This window comes from Protopterus annectens, chromosome 7.part0, assembly GCF_019279795.1.
Source record: "Protopterus annectens isolate FY-2018-M chromosome 7.part0, PAN1.0, whole genome shotgun sequence".
NCBI classification, from domain to species: domain Eukaryota; kingdom Metazoa; phylum Chordata; order Ceratodontiformes; family Protopteridae; genus Protopterus; species Protopterus annectens.
The window spans coordinates 302,528,413-302,550,131 of NC_056739.1; the positions used below are offsets into that span (position 1 = coordinate 302,528,413).

The 21,719-nt window shown below is 41.1% G+C and overlaps 1 protein-coding gene across 1 annotated transcript in view; it reads left to right on the top strand.

The window, feature by feature from the left end:
- The window catches only part of MFSD4A (major facilitator superfamily domain containing 4A), a 1,221,833-nt gene that overhangs the window by 454,437 nt on the left and 745,677 nt on the right, over positions 1-21,719 (top strand). The window contains exon 2 of the mRNA XM_044076823.1: positions 8,826-9,024. Within this exon, the coding sequence (XP_043932758.1) occupies positions 8,826-9,024 (199 nt within the window). The remainder of the gene's footprint in view (positions 1-8,825; positions 9,025-21,719) is intronic.

Consider the following 21,719-nt stretch of genomic DNA (forward strand, 5'->3'; position numbering starts at 1 on the left):
CAAGACAAGTGGCCTGCCAGACTACAGCATCTACATATCATCATGAAGGAGATGTTAGCAGTCCAGTTTGCATTAATGGCTTTCAAGGAGTTACTTCTTCCAGGGCAGGTGTTGATTCTAACAGACAACACAACTGTCATGTGGTACATCAACAAACAAGGGGAACACATTCTTATCCTCTATGCCGGCAAGCAATGATTTTATGGGAGACTGCTCAGCTTGCAACTAACTCTTCAGGCAAGGTTTCTGCCGGAGCACAGAACTCCTTAGCAGATGTGTTAAGCAGACAAATCATGGATCCCCACGAGTGGAAACTGGATCTTCATGTATTTCAGAAATTGACAGTGTCATGGGGAACTCCAGACATAGATCTGTTCGCTTCTCCACTAAACCACCAGCTGCCAAAGTTTTGCACAAAGGGGTTTCATCACACAGCTTGGAAAGTGGATGCTCTTTCTTTCAGTTGGAAAAATCTTCATGTGTATGCCTTTCCACCTCTGCCTCTTCTTCCAAAGGTGCTCTTAAAGGTCAGACAAGACAAGCCAAGGATGATTTTAATAGCTCCAGATTGGCCTCTGCAACACTGGTACCCACTACTAAGGAGTCTGGTAAGGAAGCCTCCATGGCCTTTACCTTTGATTCCACATCTGTTATCTCAGAAGGACGGTCATCTGCTCAATGTCAAGCTTCACTCTCTTCATCTAACAGCCTGGCATATTCTGTGTTGAAACACAGCAGGTCTCAACTTCCTCAAGTTTTAAATGTGATTATGGAAGCTAGAAGACCTAGTACAAGGAAAGTGTACGCAGAAAAATGGAAGAGATTTTTATTTTGGAGTACAGCAAAGAATTTGGAGATTTCTGAGCCTAATTTGAGTGTGGCTCTTCAATATCTTACTGAGTTATTGGACAAAGGTTTGTCCTTCTCTTCCATTAAGATTCATGCTGCAGCAATTTCAGCTCACTATGATTGTGACCCACCATTGTTTTCGCATCCTTTGTTCAAGCAGTTTCTTAGAGGGCAAAGAATATAAGACCCCCAATGAGAGCTCCTACTCCTGCTTGGGATCTCAATTTTGTGTTGGAAAACTTACTCTACAACCTTTTGAGCCTGCGGCTACTGCTGAATTGAAATACTTGTCATGGAAGACTGCTTTTCTGTTGGCTATTACTTCTGCAAGAAGGGTGTCTGAGTTGCAGGCCCTTATGGCAGTAGAGCCCTTTTTGATTTTCCATAAGGATAGGGTATCATTACGTACTAATCCTTCCTTTATGCCTAAGGTGGTTTCTAGTGTGGCTTTAAACCAAACTATTCATTTGCCTACGTTTTATGCAGACCCTCAAAATAAAGGGGAAAAGATTTTGCACACTTTAGATGTACACAGGCAATTGCGTTATTATTTAAGCAGGACTAAGGATTTTAGGCAGTCTCAGCAGTTGTTTGTTTCTTTTGTTTTGAGTTCACAGGGCAAGCCTGTGTCAAAACAAACTATTTCTAGGTGGATTGGCTTTGCATTGCATTTTGTTATTCCCATCATGGCAAGGAGATTCCAGCTGGGATTAGGCCTCATTCCACTAGGGCTACTGCCACTTCAACAGCATTTCTAAGGGGGGTGGCAACTAAGGATATTTTGGAAGCAGCTACTTGGAGTTCAGTGCATACTTTTTCTAAGCATTATCACCTTCCTATCTACTCTAAGTCTAGGGCTGGTTTTGCCACAGCTGTTTTGCAAGGCATGTTGTCAGCTCCTATTTCTTTATGATTTGCCAGCCTCCCTTACCTCTGCTTTGGGATTCTACGACTGCAGCAATGGAAAACGAAGAACATAGTACAGTTTTGTACCTACCATAAATGTAGATGTTCGAGGATTCCATTGCTGCAGTCCACTACCCTCCCTCCTTCCCCTCTGTGTTTAGGGGTGGTTGTGTAGGTGAGTTCACATGGTTATATTTTTGTATATATTCTTGTATATATTGTACATGTTTTTGGTGCACCTATTTTGGGACTTGTGTTTTTAGGGTCTTCTGACATCTGGGGCAAGAAAAGACTGAGGATTAGTACCCTGACGTACTGACGTCAGTCTAATGCGCCCTGACCGACGTCAGCCTTATACTCTGGTATTCGGGCCGACTGGACGCGGACTATACCCAATAGTAAGGACTGCAGCAATGGAATCCTCGAACATCTACATTTATGGTAGGTACAAAACTGTACTTTCTCTGCCGTCAGGCGGGTCCTCGGTCGGCCGAATTCCAAAGTCTAGGTCCGGTGTCAGTTGTCATCGCTTCTTCCCTGACATCAGTGTGGCAGGGGTATAAAAGAGGCAACCGACGCCATTTTCTTCAGTCTTTCTTGCCATGCGGTGCCCGATGCAGAAGCAGTTCGCAAGTGCCGGTCGGCCAGCTCCTGAGATTTACGAAAGTATTTCAGCCGAAGTCTTCTTTAAAGCTAAGTACCCCGTTGGGGAAACTTTTCTTGCTTCAGACCGATATCAGACAAAGTTAATAATTGCATTTCTTGTGGGAAGCAAATACCGCATAAGGATTTTCACTCTTACTGTATACCTTGCTTAGGGCCAGAACACGACGTCTCGGCCTGCCGTTTTTGTGCTAGGTTTAACAAGCGCACTATTAAGCGCCGGGCGGAGTTCGCCCTTCATTATTTTGGCAAAACATTTAATTATATTATGTTGTCGGATATGCCGACGCCAGTTTTAGGCAAAAAATGCAAGGATAAGGACAGACATCCGAGGCCTGCACCGAGTACTGAGACCACGCTAAGGCCGACTACCGGTTCTCCAGTTCTCAGCGAGGCACCTACGCAGCCCCTCACTACCGATGAAACTTTTTTTCCGGTGACTTCAGTACCCGAGGTCACTGATTCCTCGGTCCCCATTCCCACTGCAGATACCGACGCCACTCTTGGCGGAGAAACGGAAAGTTTAGCAAGGCCTGCCATTTCTGAAGGCGTTTTCAGGCCTACCACCTTATCTATTAAATCGTTCACTAAATCTAAAGCTCCAATGAAAATTAAAAAACAGGGTCCTCAAGTCCCCTCTCAAGGTCCCATGCCCAAAAAACAGATACTTAAAATGGCTGGTGATTTATTTTCACTCATCAGGGGCTCTCAACCCCCCTTAGACAAAAGACCCAGGATGGAGGAAGACTACCCTTCCTCAGATCAGGCACCTATTACCTCAGGCCTTTCTGAGGACCTGGATTATGCCTATTCCCCTTTTGAAGACTCTGATGCTGAGGAGTCTATTCCCTCGGTCTCCCCCCCTGAGGACTACTCTTTTGGGGAAACCCTACATACATTGAGAGAACACTTCCACTGGGAAGGCCAAGATTACTCAGATTCCAAGAAAAGGCTCAGGGAATTTCTGCTGCTTTCCCAGCATAGGCCCCTGTCTATTCCTCCCGTCTTAGATATTTTGGATGATGTGTACACAGAAGCCAGTCTTAATCCAGACTCTTTACCTCCTGCCCCTGTTAAACCAGACAGATATTACCGGGTTCCTGATTCTCACCAGTTCCTTTATAAAAGCCCTTCTGCTGACCCAGAAACTATTTCTCAGGGTCCCAAGGGAATTAAGGCCTCTACTGCTAAAAACCCTTTACCTTCAGAGAGAGATTCCAGAGCATTGGAAAGGTGGGGGAAAAAGGTGTATACATCAGCCACTTTAACCATGAGGGCATTAAACTGTCAATTTCATATGTTAAAGTACCAGCAGTTCTTGCTATCTCAGCTGAAAAGCAAAATGACACAAACAGAACAACCTGATTTGAAAGAGTTGCAGGATTTGTTGCATGGAGCAGAACAAGTGGGGAAGCATACCTTACAGTGTGGCTTTGATGCTTTAGAGGCCTCATGCAGAGCTGCTGTCACGGGGTCTGTCATACGTAGACACGCTTGGCTCAAAGAACAAACCTTACTAGATCATGTCAAAGCAAAATTATTAGATGCACCACTACAAAAAGATGTACTGTTCAGTGTTAAAGCTGAGGAGGTACTAAAGACAATGGAGGAAAAAGCTAAATCTATGCAACCAGTTGAAGATTTCTTGCAGGTGCAGCCTCCACACTTCAGCAGAAACTGGCCTTCAAAAAATTGGTCCTTTCCAGCCACGGACAGACCCCAAAGGGGTAGATACAGATGCCCAAGGGGTGTAGAGGACAACCTCAAGGGTCTTACAGAGCCAGGCAATGGCTATCACCAGCCCCAAGAGGTGGTGAAGACAGAACACAGTCATTTAGAAAACAGACGCAATGACTTTCCCCTTGGCCTGCCAAACAAAGCTATAATGGCAGCACCTTTGGGCGGAAAACTGACCTTATTTTCAAAAAAACTGGCACATTGTTACAAAGGACAAATGGATTATGGATATTATAGACAGAGGTTACAGATTCCACTTTCGCACCCTTCCAGAGATGAGGGGCATGCCAAACCTGCCACCAAATCAGTGGGCAGAGGCACAAAAACAGATTTCTGCTCTCATGGATATGAAAGCAATTCAAGAGGTACCTGCAAATGAACAAGGTCAAGGTTTTTATTCAAGACTATTTCTGGTACCAAGGAAGGACAAAGACTGGAGACCCATCTTAGACCTATCTATTCTAAACACATATCTAGAGGTACCAAAATTCAAGATGCTCACATTACAGCAGCTTCTTCCCATGCTGGGCAAGGAGTCTTGGCTGGTAACGCTGGACCTCAAGGAGGCATACCTGCATGTCCCTATCAAACAAGATTGCAGAAGATACCTCAGATTTCTTGCAGGTTCAACCCATTATCAATTCTGTGCATTGCCCTTTGGCTTATCTACTGTGCCCAGAGTGTTTACGAAATGCCTGGCATCAGTAATTGCTTTCTGCAGACGAGAAATACAAATCTACCCATGTCTGGATGACTGCCTGATCCAAGCGGACAGCAATGACATTCTATTGCAACATCTGGCATTTGTAATAAAACTGTTAAATTGCCTGGGGTACACAGTAAACAAAAAGAAATCAAAACTAATACCCTCTCAACAGATAATGTTCCTGGGTGCCAGCTTAAATACAACGGCCCAGATGGCTTACCTCACGCCAGACAAACAAGGGCAACTGTCTCAATACTTCAACAAAATGGCAACTTTAACCAGGCTAACTGCAAGGAAAATCCTGCAGGCTCTGGGGTTCATGGCATCTTGCATTCTACTAATACCATTTGCAAAGCTGCATATGAGGAAACTACAATGGTACCTAAAAAACTTATGGTCACAACACAAACACAGCTTGAAAACAATTTTACCACTCATTCCATGCCTTCAAAAGGAATTTTTGTGGTGGGCTCAAGCATGCCAAAAAAACACGGGTCTCCCTTTCTGTATACCACAAGCAAGGCAAGTCATCACAACAGATGCCTCAGACTACGCATGGGGAGCACACATGGCAGACCAGTGCATCCAGGGAAAATGGTCCCACAAACAGATGCACCTACACATCAACCAAAAGGAGATGCTAGCTGTGCAAAATGCCCTTATGAATTTCAAGGACCTGCTGCAACCGGGCCAGCTATTGATGAGGACAGACAACACCACAGTCATGTGGTACATAAACAGGGAGGGACGCATTCATACCCTCTATGCAGGCAAGCGATGACCCTGTGGAACACAGCATTGGAATTACAAGCTCAACTACAGGCACAATTCCTGCCAGGGAAGGAAAACACTCTGGCAGACAACTTAAGCAGAAATATGACAGACCCTCATGAATGAAAGTTGCATCCACAAGTCTTCTCAAAGATAACTCAAGCATGGGGACAGCCAGACATAGATCTAGTTGCCTCCCACAGCAATTACCAGTTGGAAAAATTCTGCTCAAGGACCTATCATCCGCAGGCCTGGAAAGTGGACACACTATCTTTTAGTTGGACAGCATTGACAGTCTACGTCTTCCAGCCTCTGCCTCTACTGACCAAAGTCCTATTAAAAACCAGAGCAGAGAGGTCAAAAATGATTCTCATTGCTCCAGACTGGCCACGACAGCACTGGTATCCTCTCCTAAAGAACCTGTCACACTCACCACCATGGATCCTACCTCTTCTGTTGTCACAGCACAACTACAAGATCCTTCACAGCCAACTCAGAACTCTAAATTTAGCTGCACGGAAAATACCTTAATTTGCCAACAGGCTCTCCTCTCCAAGGAGGTACAGGATGTCATCTTGGAGGCCAGGAGACCCTCTACTAGAAAAACCTACTCCGCCAAATGGAAACGATTTTGCTCCTGGAATCAAGCAAAGGGCCAGAATCCTTGGGTAATAAGTATACCTCAGATTTTACAGTACCTAGCTGAGATGTTAAACAGAGGCCTTTCCTTCTCTTCCATCAAGATCCACGCTTCAGCAATTTCAGCACAATACAATACGGATCCTCCTTTATTCTCACATCCTCTATTAAGGAAGTTCCTCAGAGGGGCAAAAAATATAAAACCCCCACGGAAACCACTAGCTCCAGCTTGGGACCTCAACTTCGTATTGGAGAAGCTGACACTGCCTCCTTTTGAGCCGGCCTCTTCAGCAGAGTTACAATACTTGTCGTGGAAAACAGCTTTGCTTCTGTCTATTACCTCAGCACGCAGGGTTTTGGAGCTACAGGCCCTCATGGCTGTGCAACCATTTATCATTTTCCATCAGGATAGGGTTTCCTTATGAACCAACCCTGCCTTCATGCCAAAGGTAGCATCCAGTGTGGCTTTGAATCAGACTATTCATTTACCTACCTTTTATCCAAATCCCCAGAACAAAGGGGAGAGGCTACTCCACTCCTTGGACATTCACAGGCAACTTCGTTATTACTTGGACAGAACAAAGTAATTCAGGAAATCTGAGCAGCTCTTTGTGTCCTATGCTACAGGTGCTCAAGGAAAGGTTATTTCCAAACAGACTATTTCAAAATGGATAGCCCACTGCATACACTTTTGTTATTAATTTCATGGAAAATCAGTGCCTGTATACATCAGATCCCACTCCACCAGGGCTACAGCTACCTCAGCAGCTTTCCTCAGGGGGGTCCCTACCAAGGACATTCTGGAAGCAGCTACTTGGAGTTCAGTGCACACTTTCACCAAACACTACCACCTTCCACTATACTCAAAATCCAGAGTGGGCTTTGCCACAGCTCTAGCCCCTCCTAATTCCGCTTAGTACCAGCCACCCTTACTTAGCTTTGGGATTCTACCCAAGTGTGATGACTGCAGCTGTATGCACGAAGAACATAGTACAGTTTTGTACCTACCATAAATGTAGATGTTCGAGTGCGCATACAGCTGCAGTCCAGGTTACCCTCCCTCAATCCCCTCTTAGGACAGAACTTATGACAAACACCTTTAACATACAACCTATTTGGGGTATTCCTATATGGTGTATTTGCTTGCAACTACTGTTTTCATTTATCTACTTATGTATGTTTGCATAACATCATGTATTGCCTTCCTTTCTGGGGGCACCTGACATCTGGGGCAAGAAAAACTGAAGAAAATGGCGTCGGCCGCCTCTTTTATACCCCTGCTGCACTGACATCAGGGAAGAAGTGACAACAACCGACACCGGACCTAGACTTTGGAATTCGGCAGACCGAGGACCCGCCTGACGGCAGAGAACCCAAGTGTGATGACTGCAGCTGTATGCGCACTCGAACATCTAAATTTATGGTAGGTACAAAACTGTACTTTAAGAATAGGCAGCTGAGGTGCTTGGGCACCAAGTAAGGATTATTTCTTGGGAACTTCCATGGGAAGTATACCACATATGGCCCATTGGGAGTTGACCTGTACGTCTCCTCTTGCAGGGTAAGATTGGGAATCCCAGATGATGAATTGGAGACTGTTGATAAGAGATAAAGAAGTCTGGTCTGACTACTTCAGTTGTTACCCACGCAGTCCTTTCAGGCTAGTAATTTAGAAGATGGATAAGTATTTCACTCTGAAAGCTAACAATGGTAGAAGACTAGCAGAATTTTGTAGAAGACCATTACCATTGTCTTGTTGAATCTTTAATCACTTTGTAGTGATGGAATATCCAGAATGATTGTTGCTATCTTGAATAAGACTGGATGTGTCACTGTTGTTTGCCATCTGGCTTAGCCTGTGTACTGCAGAGCTGTTGATCACCAGTGCCAGACCCATAGGGGCTGGCAGGAATGCTGTGCTGGCTAAGTTCCATTTCCATAATAGCATGGGAGGGAAAATATATTGATTATGTAATTTATGTTATATTCCAGTATCATTTACTCATAAATAATAGCTCACTGTCCAATTCCTGCAGGATGATCTTTGTGGTCTTTACAGTGTGGTACCTACAGGGGCACATCAGGCTAAGCATGTCAGTAGAGAAACATGCACCTAAATGTATGTGAAAGCAGGTAGTGTGGTCAAACACCAGTGTAAGCAGTGTAACAGAGTCAGAAAATGCATTCCGGTCACAGATGAGTTGTGCACATATAATTTCTTAATATAACTCTGTCTTGCACTAAAGAGAAGGGCGTAGGAAGGAAAATAGGCAAAAAAATAGTATCGTACTATCTAAGCAATGCGTTATCTGGGTACTGGTTGTTAAGGAGAGTAAAAACATCAGATAAATACATTTGTGAATGAAAAGTATATTCTTGGTGGATATATATGCTTAGCCCTAGGAAGATGCATTTTGAAATATCCTCTTACTGATATGCTAGACAATGGTGATGCCAGGTTACAACAATAATAATAAAGAACATCAATGACTCTGTTCGTACCCTTTGTGACTTGCTCTGTTGACTCTTTATCTCCCTTGTGCTTGTTTTTCAGTACAAGATGCTCCTTGATCACTTTATTCACTTCCACACTCTTGATCTCCGTTGTCTTCAGCATCATTCCAGTTTGCTATGAAGTGGTTCTGCTAGCACTTGTCATGGCTGTGGCCGGCCTGGCTATGGGATGCATTGATACCACCTCCAATGTACAGCTGGTCCAAATTTACCAGAAAGACTCGGCTGTCTTCTTGCAGGTATTTAACTTTTTTCACATTTATTTGTCCTGATTTGATATGTCTGTGAAGTATGTAAGTGAGGGAGGTACAGTATGAATGTCTTAACTTCTTGGTTGCAATATTAAAAAGTATTAGTTTAAGGGTGTGCACATTTATGCAACCAGCTTATTGTACGTTTATTATTTTTTATATTTTTCCCCTAACAGATTTTTTGTTTTTCAATTGAATTGTAGAGGTTATAGGTCACATTAAAGATGGGAAAAGTTTTTAAATGATTTATTGTGGTCTCTTTTTTTTTATATCACAAAAACCTGGCATTTTAACAGGGGTATGTACACTTTTATATCCACTGTATGTATACTTCAGCTATTCATTGTCTGTCTATAAAACCTTGGACAGCAGATCAAAAATGAGTGGTTACTTTAGTTTCCTGCTAACCTGCTTATTGGGCAAACTATCAGTCCTATCAAAGGCTTTATGTCCGAGGCGCTAGAGGAGTGAACAGTTTTTTATTAAGATATATTGGATTTACTGGCTTCGTTGTTTTTTATTAAATTGTAAGTCCTAGCTTGATAATCTGTATCGTCTTCATCCTCACTAACTGCCTCAGGTTTGTCTTGTGCATTCTTTATTTGTGAAATCTGTAAATATGCCGAATTTTTTCTCCGGGTAGTAAGCAGTGTCATTCATGAAGACATAAGTGAAGTAGTCCAGTATGCAACTGAGACCCTGCTCTAGATGACTGTCGAGGTTCTGCTGGGCTTCTTCCAAGCCCACCACCCTATGCTGACTTGTTTAATAATTATTTTTCTTTATTAGACAATTTCATATACATTCTTTTTTCTTTATTGAAAAAAGTATATATGCAGTGCTTTTTTTTTTTATTAAAAATGTATATATACATATATGGGTTTGATAGTTTTGAGTAAAATGTTCAAATATCAGCCTCTGTTTTGTAAACATGCTTTGGTCGAGTACAGAAGATTGACAGTCCCTGCATTAGGGCAATGTTCCCTTATCTCGAGGATTGTGCAATCGGGAAGTTGGTATATATAATTATCAGGGGTATGGAGGCTTGCCCCTTTTCAAAAAGGCTATTCTTTATTTTCCTGCTGAATGGTTGATCCTCTGAGTATGTGCAGTAAGCATATCAGCATTTTGCTGCTAGCGTTAGTGTCATCATTTAAAATGTCGGTATTTTGGCCATTCGACTGAAGGTAATAAAGATATATAAAATTTATATTTATAATCATTGATGCATAGGTTCTCAACTTATTTTTATTAACAAGAAATATGCTCTGTCTTAATCTAATTATTTAACTATTTTATAAGCAGTGCATGCTTAAAATGCATAGTTACTGTTTTTCCTATCTTGCAAAGTTAAAAAAACTATTGGAGATACAGTTTTTAAGTTAAAGTGGACTGATGTCATGTGTTCTTAGACTGTACATTATTATCTGAATTTTGGAATAAATTTCAAACATTTGCACAACCTCTGTACACAGACAAATTTGAAATATCAAGTAAATTAAAGTTATGTAATATTTCAGTTCTGTCATATTTAATGTAAAGATCAACACTCTGTTATATGCTTTGTACTAAAAATAGCAGGAAAAACAATTATAAAGGAGTGGGAAAAGCCCACTTTTATGTTATTTTTGGAATCAGTCACAGTAGTCTATTCCAAAGGGTCTATATTACAAGACCAAAGACGCATTCTTTCGAATGCGTCTTGGTCGAACATAAAAGGCTGAAAACGCAAAATATCAAAGCAGCTGTTAAGTGAATTCTTTCCCTGGAAAAGAATTTGCTTGGCCACTTCGGTACTTTGCCGTTTTTAGCACTGTAGTGCGGTCTTGGAGTTGGTATATTTAAGTAGGGGGGGGTGAAGGCCCACACTTAATGTAATGTTTGAAATTGTTTTTTATTTATTTATTTTTTTGTTGTTGTTGTTGGAACAGCGATTTTTTTTCCCTTGGAAAAAAAATTGCTGTTCTGGCACTTCGACATTGTAAGCTTTTGCTTACATAGGGTCGATTAATTACCGTTCGCTTTTTTAAGCGTTCGGTGATCTAATATAGACCCTATTCCAAAGAAGTTAATAATATTGTAATACAAACTAAATCTCTAATGATGAATTATTAGTTCTGGCCTAGTGTAACTGTACTTCTAGATAGATTTGAAAATAGCAGTCAGTAGTATAAAAGTATATTCTTAGACAAATGTAGTGTAACTTGCTATTCATTCTTTGATGTGAGACTCCGGAGCCTTTTCCATAGGCCAAAAAGTTCACATACCGTCCAAGGTCTACTAACCTGGTCAACCAGACAAATAAAATATGCCAGAGGTTCGGTGGTATGGTGGACACTACCACAGTAGTCTCACAGTACTCAGCATTTTATTCTTTTGATAAATTCTACTGCTTTATGTGACACTAAGCTCAAAGCGAAATGTCCATTGTTTCCTCCTTGTTTGTTAATCTGAATTTTCCATCCCCTGTTCATTGACTGCCATAACTTCCTCCCATCATTGCCAGTTCAATGCTATGTCCACTTTTTTCCTGACTTCTGTTCATATGTTCTTAGGTTCATAGAAGGTTACTAGGCTAATGGCCCTAGAGCCCTTACAAGTCTACCTATATTTATCCCGAGTTGTCCCAGTTGTTAATGGTCAGGAGAGTAAATTTCACATAGACAGTAGTTTGTGGTAATCAGTATCAACTGCCTCTGTCCATGAGGGACATGGGCACCACCCCAGGATTAAATTTGCAGTCACCCATTCATTTATTTAGGTTGCATTTGAAGAAGTTTAGGGAGGGGCTCTGTTTCACATGAATTGGAAGCTTGCTCCAGAGAAGTGGCAGTCACTGGGAGATGTATCTATCTCCCCAGCATGATCTATTCATGTCAGAGGCTAAGTTAAGATCACTGGAGCAAGTGACCCCTGTGCAGTTTGATTTAGGAATGTGTAGCATTTCCATCAGGGCAGGGTCAAAGACTGCCCTGTAAGCCAGGTACAGGTCACCCCTTAACAGGCTGCAGGAGACACAGTACAGTGACAGGGCCTTCAGTCTTTCCATGTAGGACTTGTTTTGTGTACCCTTGTGTATTTTCTTGGCGAGAAACCCCTGTGGTCTCTCCAGCTGTTGCAAGTGCCTGGTGAGGTACATGCAAGAGGGAGCAATGAACTCAAATATTGGTCTGATGATGGCAGACTATAATGGAATTATAACATCCTTAGATCTAGATATGATGCTTTTACTTATGAGATGTGTCACACAGAAGGATTTCCTTATCACTATGGATACATAGTCATCAAGTTCAAATTGCTATCAATCAGGTTACCCAGATAACATACCACTGGGTCTACACTTATTGAGCGTGCTGTCTGTAATGTTATTAGCAGGGATGTCAGCTTTCCCAAAGGAAATAATAATGCATTTTTTTCATTTAACTTTAGTCCTTTGCTTTGGCACCAATCATTTATTTGCATTAAACCTATCTGCAGTATATTAACATCATTGGGAGACTCACTGATTACTCCCAGTTTGCAATCATCAGCGAACTTGGTCAGCTACAGGCCATCCATGTTTGCCTAGACTTCTGGGAAATTGTAAATAGTAAAGGGCCAAGCACAGAATCCTGTGATACACCACTGATGACTGGTCTTTTACTAGAGGTGAAGGGACCCACTTTGACAGTATGTGTCCTGTCTGTGAGCCAGTTGGCTACCCATCTAGTGGTTAATTCCCAGTTGGGATTGTTTCTGTATAATACCTAAGTGGGGGATTGTGTCAAATGCCTTGGCTAGGTCAAGTTAGGTGGTATGTACAGTCTGTCCCTTGTTCGTGGCCTTGGTGACTTTCTTGTAGAAGTCAACCATGTTTAACAGTGATGTACTACCCATAATGAATCTGATCAGGATTGGGTCCACAGTTTGGAGATTACCCATGTCCTTGTTGATAAGCTCCATAGTGATTCTTTCCATGACCTTGCAGATGAGGCTAGTCAAGCCTATGGGTCTATAATTCCCAGGGTCGGTTCATAGTCCCCTTTTGTGGAGAGGGTTTACTTTGTTGTTGTTCTCCATTCTGCTGGAATATAGTTCTCAGGCTGTGGTTAAACAGGGATCCAAGTGGATCTGCTATGTCATATATATTTTAAGCTGTTTAAAAGGCAACCTGGGATGTTGTCTGGTCCCATTGATGATGTGTTTTTGGCCTTGGAGAGTGCAGAGATGACCTCTCTTTTGACATAATAGGATGAGGAATGGTGTCAAGTATACTTTGTAGGATGGTCAAGTTTGCCCCAACTCTACCCACTAGCAGGTTGGCTATTACCTCCATTTCAGTATGGGTGGTACCACCCACAACCAGTTCAGTGCATAGCTGGATACTCCCTTTTCAATTTCAAATGTAGTTAAAGAATGATTTGTGATTATGCTTAGCTAGGGAAGCTATTTTTGCTTTGTAATCAGCTTTGGAGAACTTGCTAAGATCTCTAATTTGTTTAAGCTGGAGATGGATTTCCTGCTTTTACTGAGCCAGTTATCTCTTATACTTGGACATTCATTTTTTTCTCTTGTTGTATAGCCTGTTTTTTTCAGCAAGACCTGGTTGTAATCCAGTCAGGTACAGATGATTCAGTACAATTACTTAAATGGTTGTACAGGGCATTGGTGTACACCTCTGCATAGGAGTCCATGTTGTCTGTGTTTGAGAGGGTTTTGAAACTTTTTACCATTGCTTAGTAAGAGGTCATTTGTTTTGAAAATGTTCTTAAGTGTTTTTGAGCTTGATTGGGTATCTGGCCTTATAATTACATAATATGAGACTGATTTATGCTACAATCTTACCAGAGAGGACATCACACATGGGGTGCAGTGCTCCCTCGTGTTACTGAGTACTACATCCCAGGTATTTGAGCCCCTTGGGGAAGTACTGACTAGCTGTTCCAGGGCATTTGCATTGACAAAGTTCAAGAACCTCTGAGCTAGCATGCTTGTGGTCATGTATGTTTCCCAGTCAATGGAAGGATAGTTAAAATCACCCTTGAATAAGGTGTTTGGTTGTATGGCAAGTGACTCCAACAAGTCCATGTATGTGGCATGCTTTTCTTGGTTCATGATGGGGGACCTATAGCTAGCTATGATGTGGTAGGGGATTTTGCCTATAGTTAATTAGACATGGAGCTTGAGAGAGTCATACTGTTTGACCAGTCTTGAGGTGTACTTGTCCTTAATGAAGATGGATACATCTCCTTCTTTGGTTCTTACATGCCCAATTTGTGGTCTGAATGTATGGAAGGTGTTGTAGCCCTGCACAACCAGGGTGCTTTCTGAGGCTTTGAACAATGTCTCAGTGACTGCACAGATGTCAGCATCTTCCAAGGTGAAGAGTGCTTCCAGGGAGTGCAGTTTTCTTATTTAGACTCCTAGCATTAAGCAGCAGTACCTTGACTTCATCTAGAGAGGATTTTGTTACATCGGCAGGTTGCTTATTTTGACACTGCCTAAAAAAGGCACAATATGGCTGGCTAATGCCTTTGCCAATTTCCAAAAGCTTACAGGAGACTGGTGCAGAACAATATCTTCCCTGGCTGACAGATTAGATCCCCTTGGATTGACACCAGATGCTACGCTAGTTGTTAAACTCAGTAATTTTTGTTTGTATTATGCCATCATCCTTGGAGAAGGTGGAATTCTGCTTAAGGCTAGAGTTATACCTGCTTGTGACATATAATCATATCTCTCTTCATGTAGTCCAGAGAGGTATGCCTCAAGTCATTCACCTCAACATGGACTATGACAGAGTCATGCTAGTACTTGTGGTTGAGTGACTTGAATGCTTGAGTGACTTGACAGATCCTGGCACCTGACAGGCAGCTAACCGTAACCTGTGCCATATCCAGCCTGTGTGTCCCACTTTGGAGTCTCCTATGTCCAGTACATTAGGTTTTGTGGTGTTATGCCTTATGGGCTTATTTGTTGAGACACTAGTATGTGTGTTTGTGTTATTATGTGTTTTGGTTGTGTTTTACATTGTTGTGTGTGTAAGTGGTTTCCGTTTGGGAGGTCTCTTATCTTTCGGTAAGTTACTATTAATACCTCCAAATATGTGGGTTTATGTGTCATGTCCTTATTTAGTGTGGGAAGTAATGTGTGTGTGCTGACAACCTGTTTGGCATTTGATGTGTGTCCTTGTATGAGAGTCTTGCCTGCAATTTCATAGTGTATCTTCATCTCTCACATAAAATATTTGTTTGTTTCAGGAGTAAGTGGTTGTCAGTATACATGAGACAATTGATACATTGTCTCAGGATACCCATGTCCATTACGTTGGCCAAAGCAATAATGGAAGCCTGCCCATCCTTGATAACAGGTTCTTACTGTATGTTTTATTAGGGAAGGGAATGGGTTAATTTGAAAGGATTTTGCTGGTAGCTCCGAGACTACAAGAAGGACCTATACTCTGTGTTAGGTTAAGGTTGATCAATAAAGCAAAGAAGGGCTTGGAAGGGTTTAACTGACAACTGTTTAGAAACGGAGCTTCAAGGCTTTTGCATCTATACAGAGCACTGCTGAACACCACTGCGCAGAGAGCAGCTTAGCACAAACATGAGGCTTAAATACGAGCAAAGAGGAACAGGTTTTAAGCTAACTACCAATCAGGAAAGCATATAATAAAGCCTTCCACCAGCAATCCCCAACTCAGACAGGTTAGATCTGCACACTTCTGCCACAAGGGTGCAGAAAAACACCTTCTGAATATAGAATAGGTGGTTTGGAACCGTGTAACAAGACTTCACAAACTACCTACAACAGCTCTACAACTATCGGATGCAATGTAATATAGTGCAATTAACTACTTAAAGCAGCAGTAGACAGTACAGTTTTTTTATATAAAGTGCAGAAAAAAACAGCAAATAAATTAAGAAACTGCTAAAATGCAATCACAATTTATAAGAGAAGTGCAAAGAAGTACTTATTTTGTCTTTTCAATAACCTCTTTAGAATACACATTAACTTTGGGGGAATCTCCTCAGCATAAAATTTTGACCAAAAACTTGCAGATTTTATTAAGAAAACGCCTGTTATTTTAATGTCAGACTTCCCTGGATATCTGCACGTGTCTTGTGCAAAGTTCAATGTTGTTACTGCACAGTAGTGTATTCCCACTTAGTAAATCAATGAGGAAAACTGCTGAAACATTTTGTTTTTCAAAACCCGGTGAAAATAAATAAAGCTACCTTATTCTTTGGTCACAAACAGTGTTTGAATTGTTTAATTTACTTTTTCATTCATAATTCTTTCTAGAATTCAGTGACACTGTAGAACATGGTTTGCAGCTAGCTGTTACCCCATCCCACAAATTTATCTTTTTCCATTCATTATATTCACCTTGCTAGTCTGTGTACTATTGACTGTCCTGTATTTATTCTGTTTCATGAATGTGTTGCATTAAGCCACTTTACTGTTTGTACTAAGTCAGATTAATAGTTTATATTGTCTACATACTGGTAAAATCTGCAAATAAAAACTGATGTGTGAAGACAGATAATTTTTTGTAGGAATAACCTCCTCAGTAAACCACATACCTTTTGTATTCCTGTGTTGTTTCAGTGCTTGTGCCTCCATTTACATGGAGTTTTCTTGAAAGTAATAACATACTAGTTTTATTTACCTTTTTTCTGTCCTACTGGACATCAGATTAACTTTTATGTCTGCATTGTTGTACATCTTACAGTTTGTTTTAAATAGTGTGATGGAGCTTACTGTAGTCCTTACCCACTAAAAGCTTATAGGTTCATATGAGGTTACTAGGATATTGGCCCTAGCTCCCTTATTGACCAAGTTGTATGGTCTATATTTGCAGTGTGAGTCTATGATCAGCACTGAGTGCACGTATCCAAGAGGGACATAGGTGACACCCCCAGGGTAAATTTATGGTCTCCCATCCAGTTGTCTAAGCTACGCTTAAGTAGGGTAATTGAGGAGCACTGTTTTATGAAAATTTGGAGTTTGTTACAGGGGAGTAGCAATCTGTGGGAAACGTATGTCTCTCCAGCATGTCCTGTTAATGTTGCAGGCTAGGTTAAGATCCCTAGAGCGAGTGAATCCTGTCCCACTTGACTTGCAGATGTGCAGCATTTCCATTGGGGCAGGGTCAGAGACTGCTCTGTCGGCCAGGCACAAGTCCTCTCTCAGCAGCCTATAAGATACAGAGTACAGTGACAGGGTCTTTGTGTTGACGGCCTTGAATTTTCTTGGTGAGAAACCTCTGAGGTCTCTCAAGCTGCTGCAGGTGTCTGGTAAGGTACATACAAAAGAGAGAGTTGCACTTTATTAGTGGTCTGATGAGGGATAAGTACAGGGGAGTTATAACATCCTTGGCTCTGGATGGGATGCCCTGACTTATGAGATGCACAACATAGAAGGCCTTCCTTACCACTGTGGACACATGGTGATCGAAGTTAAGGAGTTAAGGTTCTATCCACCTGTGTTCCCAAATCTCTCATCACAGGGTTCGTGCTAAGGGGGGGGGGGGGGTTGCTGTTAATATTGTAATTTGCAGGACTTCCCCCTTTGCTGAAAGGGATGATAATGCATTTTTTTCGCTTTTAGTTTAAGTCCATGGATTTGGCACTAATCATTTGCCTGTGTAAGCCCTGTTTGTAGCATGTCAGTATTGTTGGGTGACTCAGTGATTGTACCCACTTTGCAGTCATCAGCGAACCTGGCAAGCCACAGGCCATCTATTTTCACCTGAACTTCTGAGAAATATATTCCAAACAGTAGGGGGCCCAGCACAGATCATTGTGGTACACTACTGGTAACTGGTCTGCTGGTAGAGGTGGAATCCCCAACTTTGACTGTATGCATTCTGTTGGTGAGCCAATTGGCTACCCATCTAGAGACATATGGGTTAATTCCCAGCTGGGTGAATTTCTCAATGATGCCTCAATGGGAAATTGTGTCAAAAGCCTTGCCTAAATCAAGATAGGCTGTATGTACTTTTCTGCCTTCATTCAGCGCTTTGTTGTCATTCTTGAAGAAGTCCATCAGGTTTAATAAGCATGATCTACCTGTAATGAAGCCAGCTTGAGTTGGGTCAAGACTTTGAATGTCACCTATGTCTTTGTTAGAGTCAATGATGACTCTCTCCATGGCCTTGCAGATAAGGCTAGTTAGGCTTATGGATCTGTAGTTCCAAGGGTCAGTTGATGGACACCCTTTGTGCAAGGGAATTACTGTTGCTGCTTTCCATTCTGCTGGGACACAGACAGTAGTTGGACTGTGGTTAAAAGAGAGTGCCAAGTGGTTCTACTAGCTCCTGTTTTAGACCATTTAGTAGTTAGCCTGGGATGTTATCCGGTCTCAGAGTCTGTGTTTTTGGCCTTGGAGAGTGTGGTTATGACCTATTTGGAGATACTAGGTAGAAGACTGGTGACCGGTATGCTTTGGGGTATGTAAAAAGTAAAAATAAAGCAACCAAGTGAATGTCTGAAGCATACAACGTAAACAAATAAGAGCAAAAAATATAATCTGACCACCACGGCTGATTCAAAAAACTTTAATAAAAACAAGTAGAGTAAGAACATGTCTGAACCACCAATGAGCCTCATTGTTTCAAGCAGGGATGGGTAACTAAACCATATCAATTTTTGTAGAAAAGAATTCAAGTTCCAGTCTTGGATAAAGTCTAACAGTACTTAAGGACACAAAATATTTATTTTATATGACCTCTATTATTGGTTTAGTAGACCTGATGGACATAGTAATATATTTTTTCTTACTTTAGATGTTATGTTGGGTGTCGAACTGGCACCTCGGCACCACAAAAATCTACTGTCAATATTAGTGGACCGGAGTTCCACTGTGGCAACCCCTAACTGGGAAAAGCCGAAAGAACAACAACAACAACAACTTTAGATGTTATGTCCCTTTTCACTGTGATACCCAATGAAGTAGGTGTTGAGAATGTGAGGATGTATTTATGTAATCATACAGATTTCTCTGCTAACAAAATAGAGTTGATCTGTACCCTTTTATACCTTATTTTAGAAAACTGTGTTTATTTTGGTTTTGAATATTTTCTGCAAATGGCGGGTGTAGCTATGGGCACTGCATGTGTCGACAGCTATGTCAGTCTGGTTTTGGCATTCTGGGAAGCAGAATAAGTTTTAAAGGACAGTCCCTACTCTGTTTATCAGCTTTTATAGATGCTGTATAGATAATATGTTCCTCGTTTGGACAGGGACTTTAGATAAATTGAAAATGTTTATAGACTATCTACACAACATAACTGAATTTTTTAAATTTAGTTATAACATATCTGATACCTCTGTTGAATTTTTAGATGTCATAGTCAGCAAAGATCTGTTAGATCAGTTTAAAAGTAAGATTTATAGGAAACCATGTAGGAAAAATAATTTGTTACACAAGACCAGAATGCATCCTGAGCACATTATTAAGAATGCGCTTAAGGGACAGTTCTTGAGAGCCATGAGGTTCCATAACGATGACTATATGAATGCAGCCTGGATTATCCGAGCAGTGCATGGATACGATCTCACAACTGGTACACCAGTTGTTGTTGATGTATATGCAGATCCCTCCCCCTCTGGACTTACCGCTGAGAGAATGTATTCTGTCTGCTCTAAAAAGTGAAAGCCCCTCCACATGGACTGTACTGTCATTAATATTAGAGTTTAGCCAAGGTTCAGTAAAAATAAGCACACAGCATTTCATTATATTTATATTTTTTGTTATATATAGTTATAATATAAATATTATTTATATTGTGAATATGATTGGTTAATTTGTTGGGATTATTATTCATTGTCCAAGGAAGTGGTGTTCTACCATGAAAGCACTTACCTAATTTTACCCTATTTTATACGTGTATGTTTTCAGCTCTGCTACGTCTTTTGAATCAGCAGTGGTGGTTGGATTATATTTATTTGCTTTTCTGTGCTTTGGGGTATGTCTAGTTGGGGACTGGGTGAAGTTTGCACCAAATCTGCAATGTCCTTGGGGTTAATATGAGTGGTACCATCCAGTTCTAGTTCGGCACAAACCTAGGCCTTCCCTTTTACATTTCTGCCATAGATAAAGAATGCCTTGTGAGTATCCTTTGCTAGGGATGTGAGTTTAGCTTTGAAATTGGCTTTAGAGGACTTTACAAGATATCTAATTTGCTTGTTCAAGCTATGGAGGGTGTCCTCTGTTGAGTAAATACCCTCTTGTTCTTAGATATTAGTTTCTTCCTCTTGTTGTATAACCTATTTATGTTTGATGCCCACTAAGGTGGCTTGTTTTTTTTTTTTTTTTTTGTGAAGACCTTGTTTTGATCCATTCGAGTACAGCTGAGTCTATACATTTGTATAGGTATTTATACAGGGCATCTGTGTACATCTCTATATAGGAGTCATTGTTGGCAGTGGTAGCACTGGGTTTGAAACTATTTCTGCTGTGAAAATAGGAGGTATTGCAAGCCATGCCAGGAGAAGTAGGGCAGTGGATGTGTAAAATGTGGCAGCATAAGCTAGCTGGAATTTTGCAAATAATTATGCCATATGTGTATCAAACTGATTTGTACAGATGCTTGTGCTGAAAATGTATTTGTGAGGTTTGCTTGTGTTGAAAATGTATCAACAGTGTGCCCTAATGAAAGCAAAGAAATGTACCTGTATTATTGTAACTGAATTAAATGTATCTGTTTTGACAGAGGGTACAGGAAGAGAAGAGATTTATCTTGCACTTAAATATCAGTAAGAAAATGAAAACTATTGGGCCTATTCCAAAAAGAGGTTATCTCTCAGCTTTGAATGAAGCCAGAGATGCAATGTTTGTAAGAAGTATAAGGGAAGTATTTTATGTTTTTTATAACTTCCAGCACCTGCACCAGATCTGAGCAGTGCTCTTATGTGTGTATTATTGACATGTAGGTGCTAAAACCCTGGCAGCTTCTAGTGCTGATGATAGTGCGGGAACCAGAAGTCAGATGACCAGATGTATATGATGTCATTTTCTGCAGAAGTGATGTTTTAATATTAGAGGAGACTGAAGTCTCAGGAGCAGTCTGTTCTTGGAACATGGCAAAGGAGGCAGACCACTCACCTACTTTGTCTTGCCTTGTGCTAATAATTGACCAGGGATAGTAATTCTCTAAATAAGTTCGGAAAATATAGTGAGAATAGTTAAGTATTGTTTTTCTGTAACTGTGTGAATCTTTCCAGATGTTTTATTTTTAATATTCCCTGGGGCTGGGGTTGAAACTCTGGTGTTTACTGTAAATAGATATTTAGTATTTTCATATTTTTTATTATTATTTAATGTTTTTAAACATCTTGTGGCTGGTAATTTTAGAAAACATATTTAAGTTTTGAGAGTATTTGCACATATTTATTTGGTGATAACTGTGGCCACTCCTAGAAGCCTTGCTGTTTGGTCAACATTACCATTTGTATTAATATTAACTTCACTCAGCATAATTAGGTACCCTTTTTAAGAGCCTTTATAGCAACTGACTGGTGGCAATGAATCTACCTTATAGTCTGGGCAAAGCTGGTAGAATGGGTAATCTGTGCCAGCCTTTCCCAGGTGTGTGTGTGTGTGTGTGTGTGTGTGTGTGTGTGTGTGTGTGTGTGTCTCTGAAAATTAAATCTGTGTGTCAGCTACTTGGAGCAGGGGCATGAAGCACTGGTCTCACA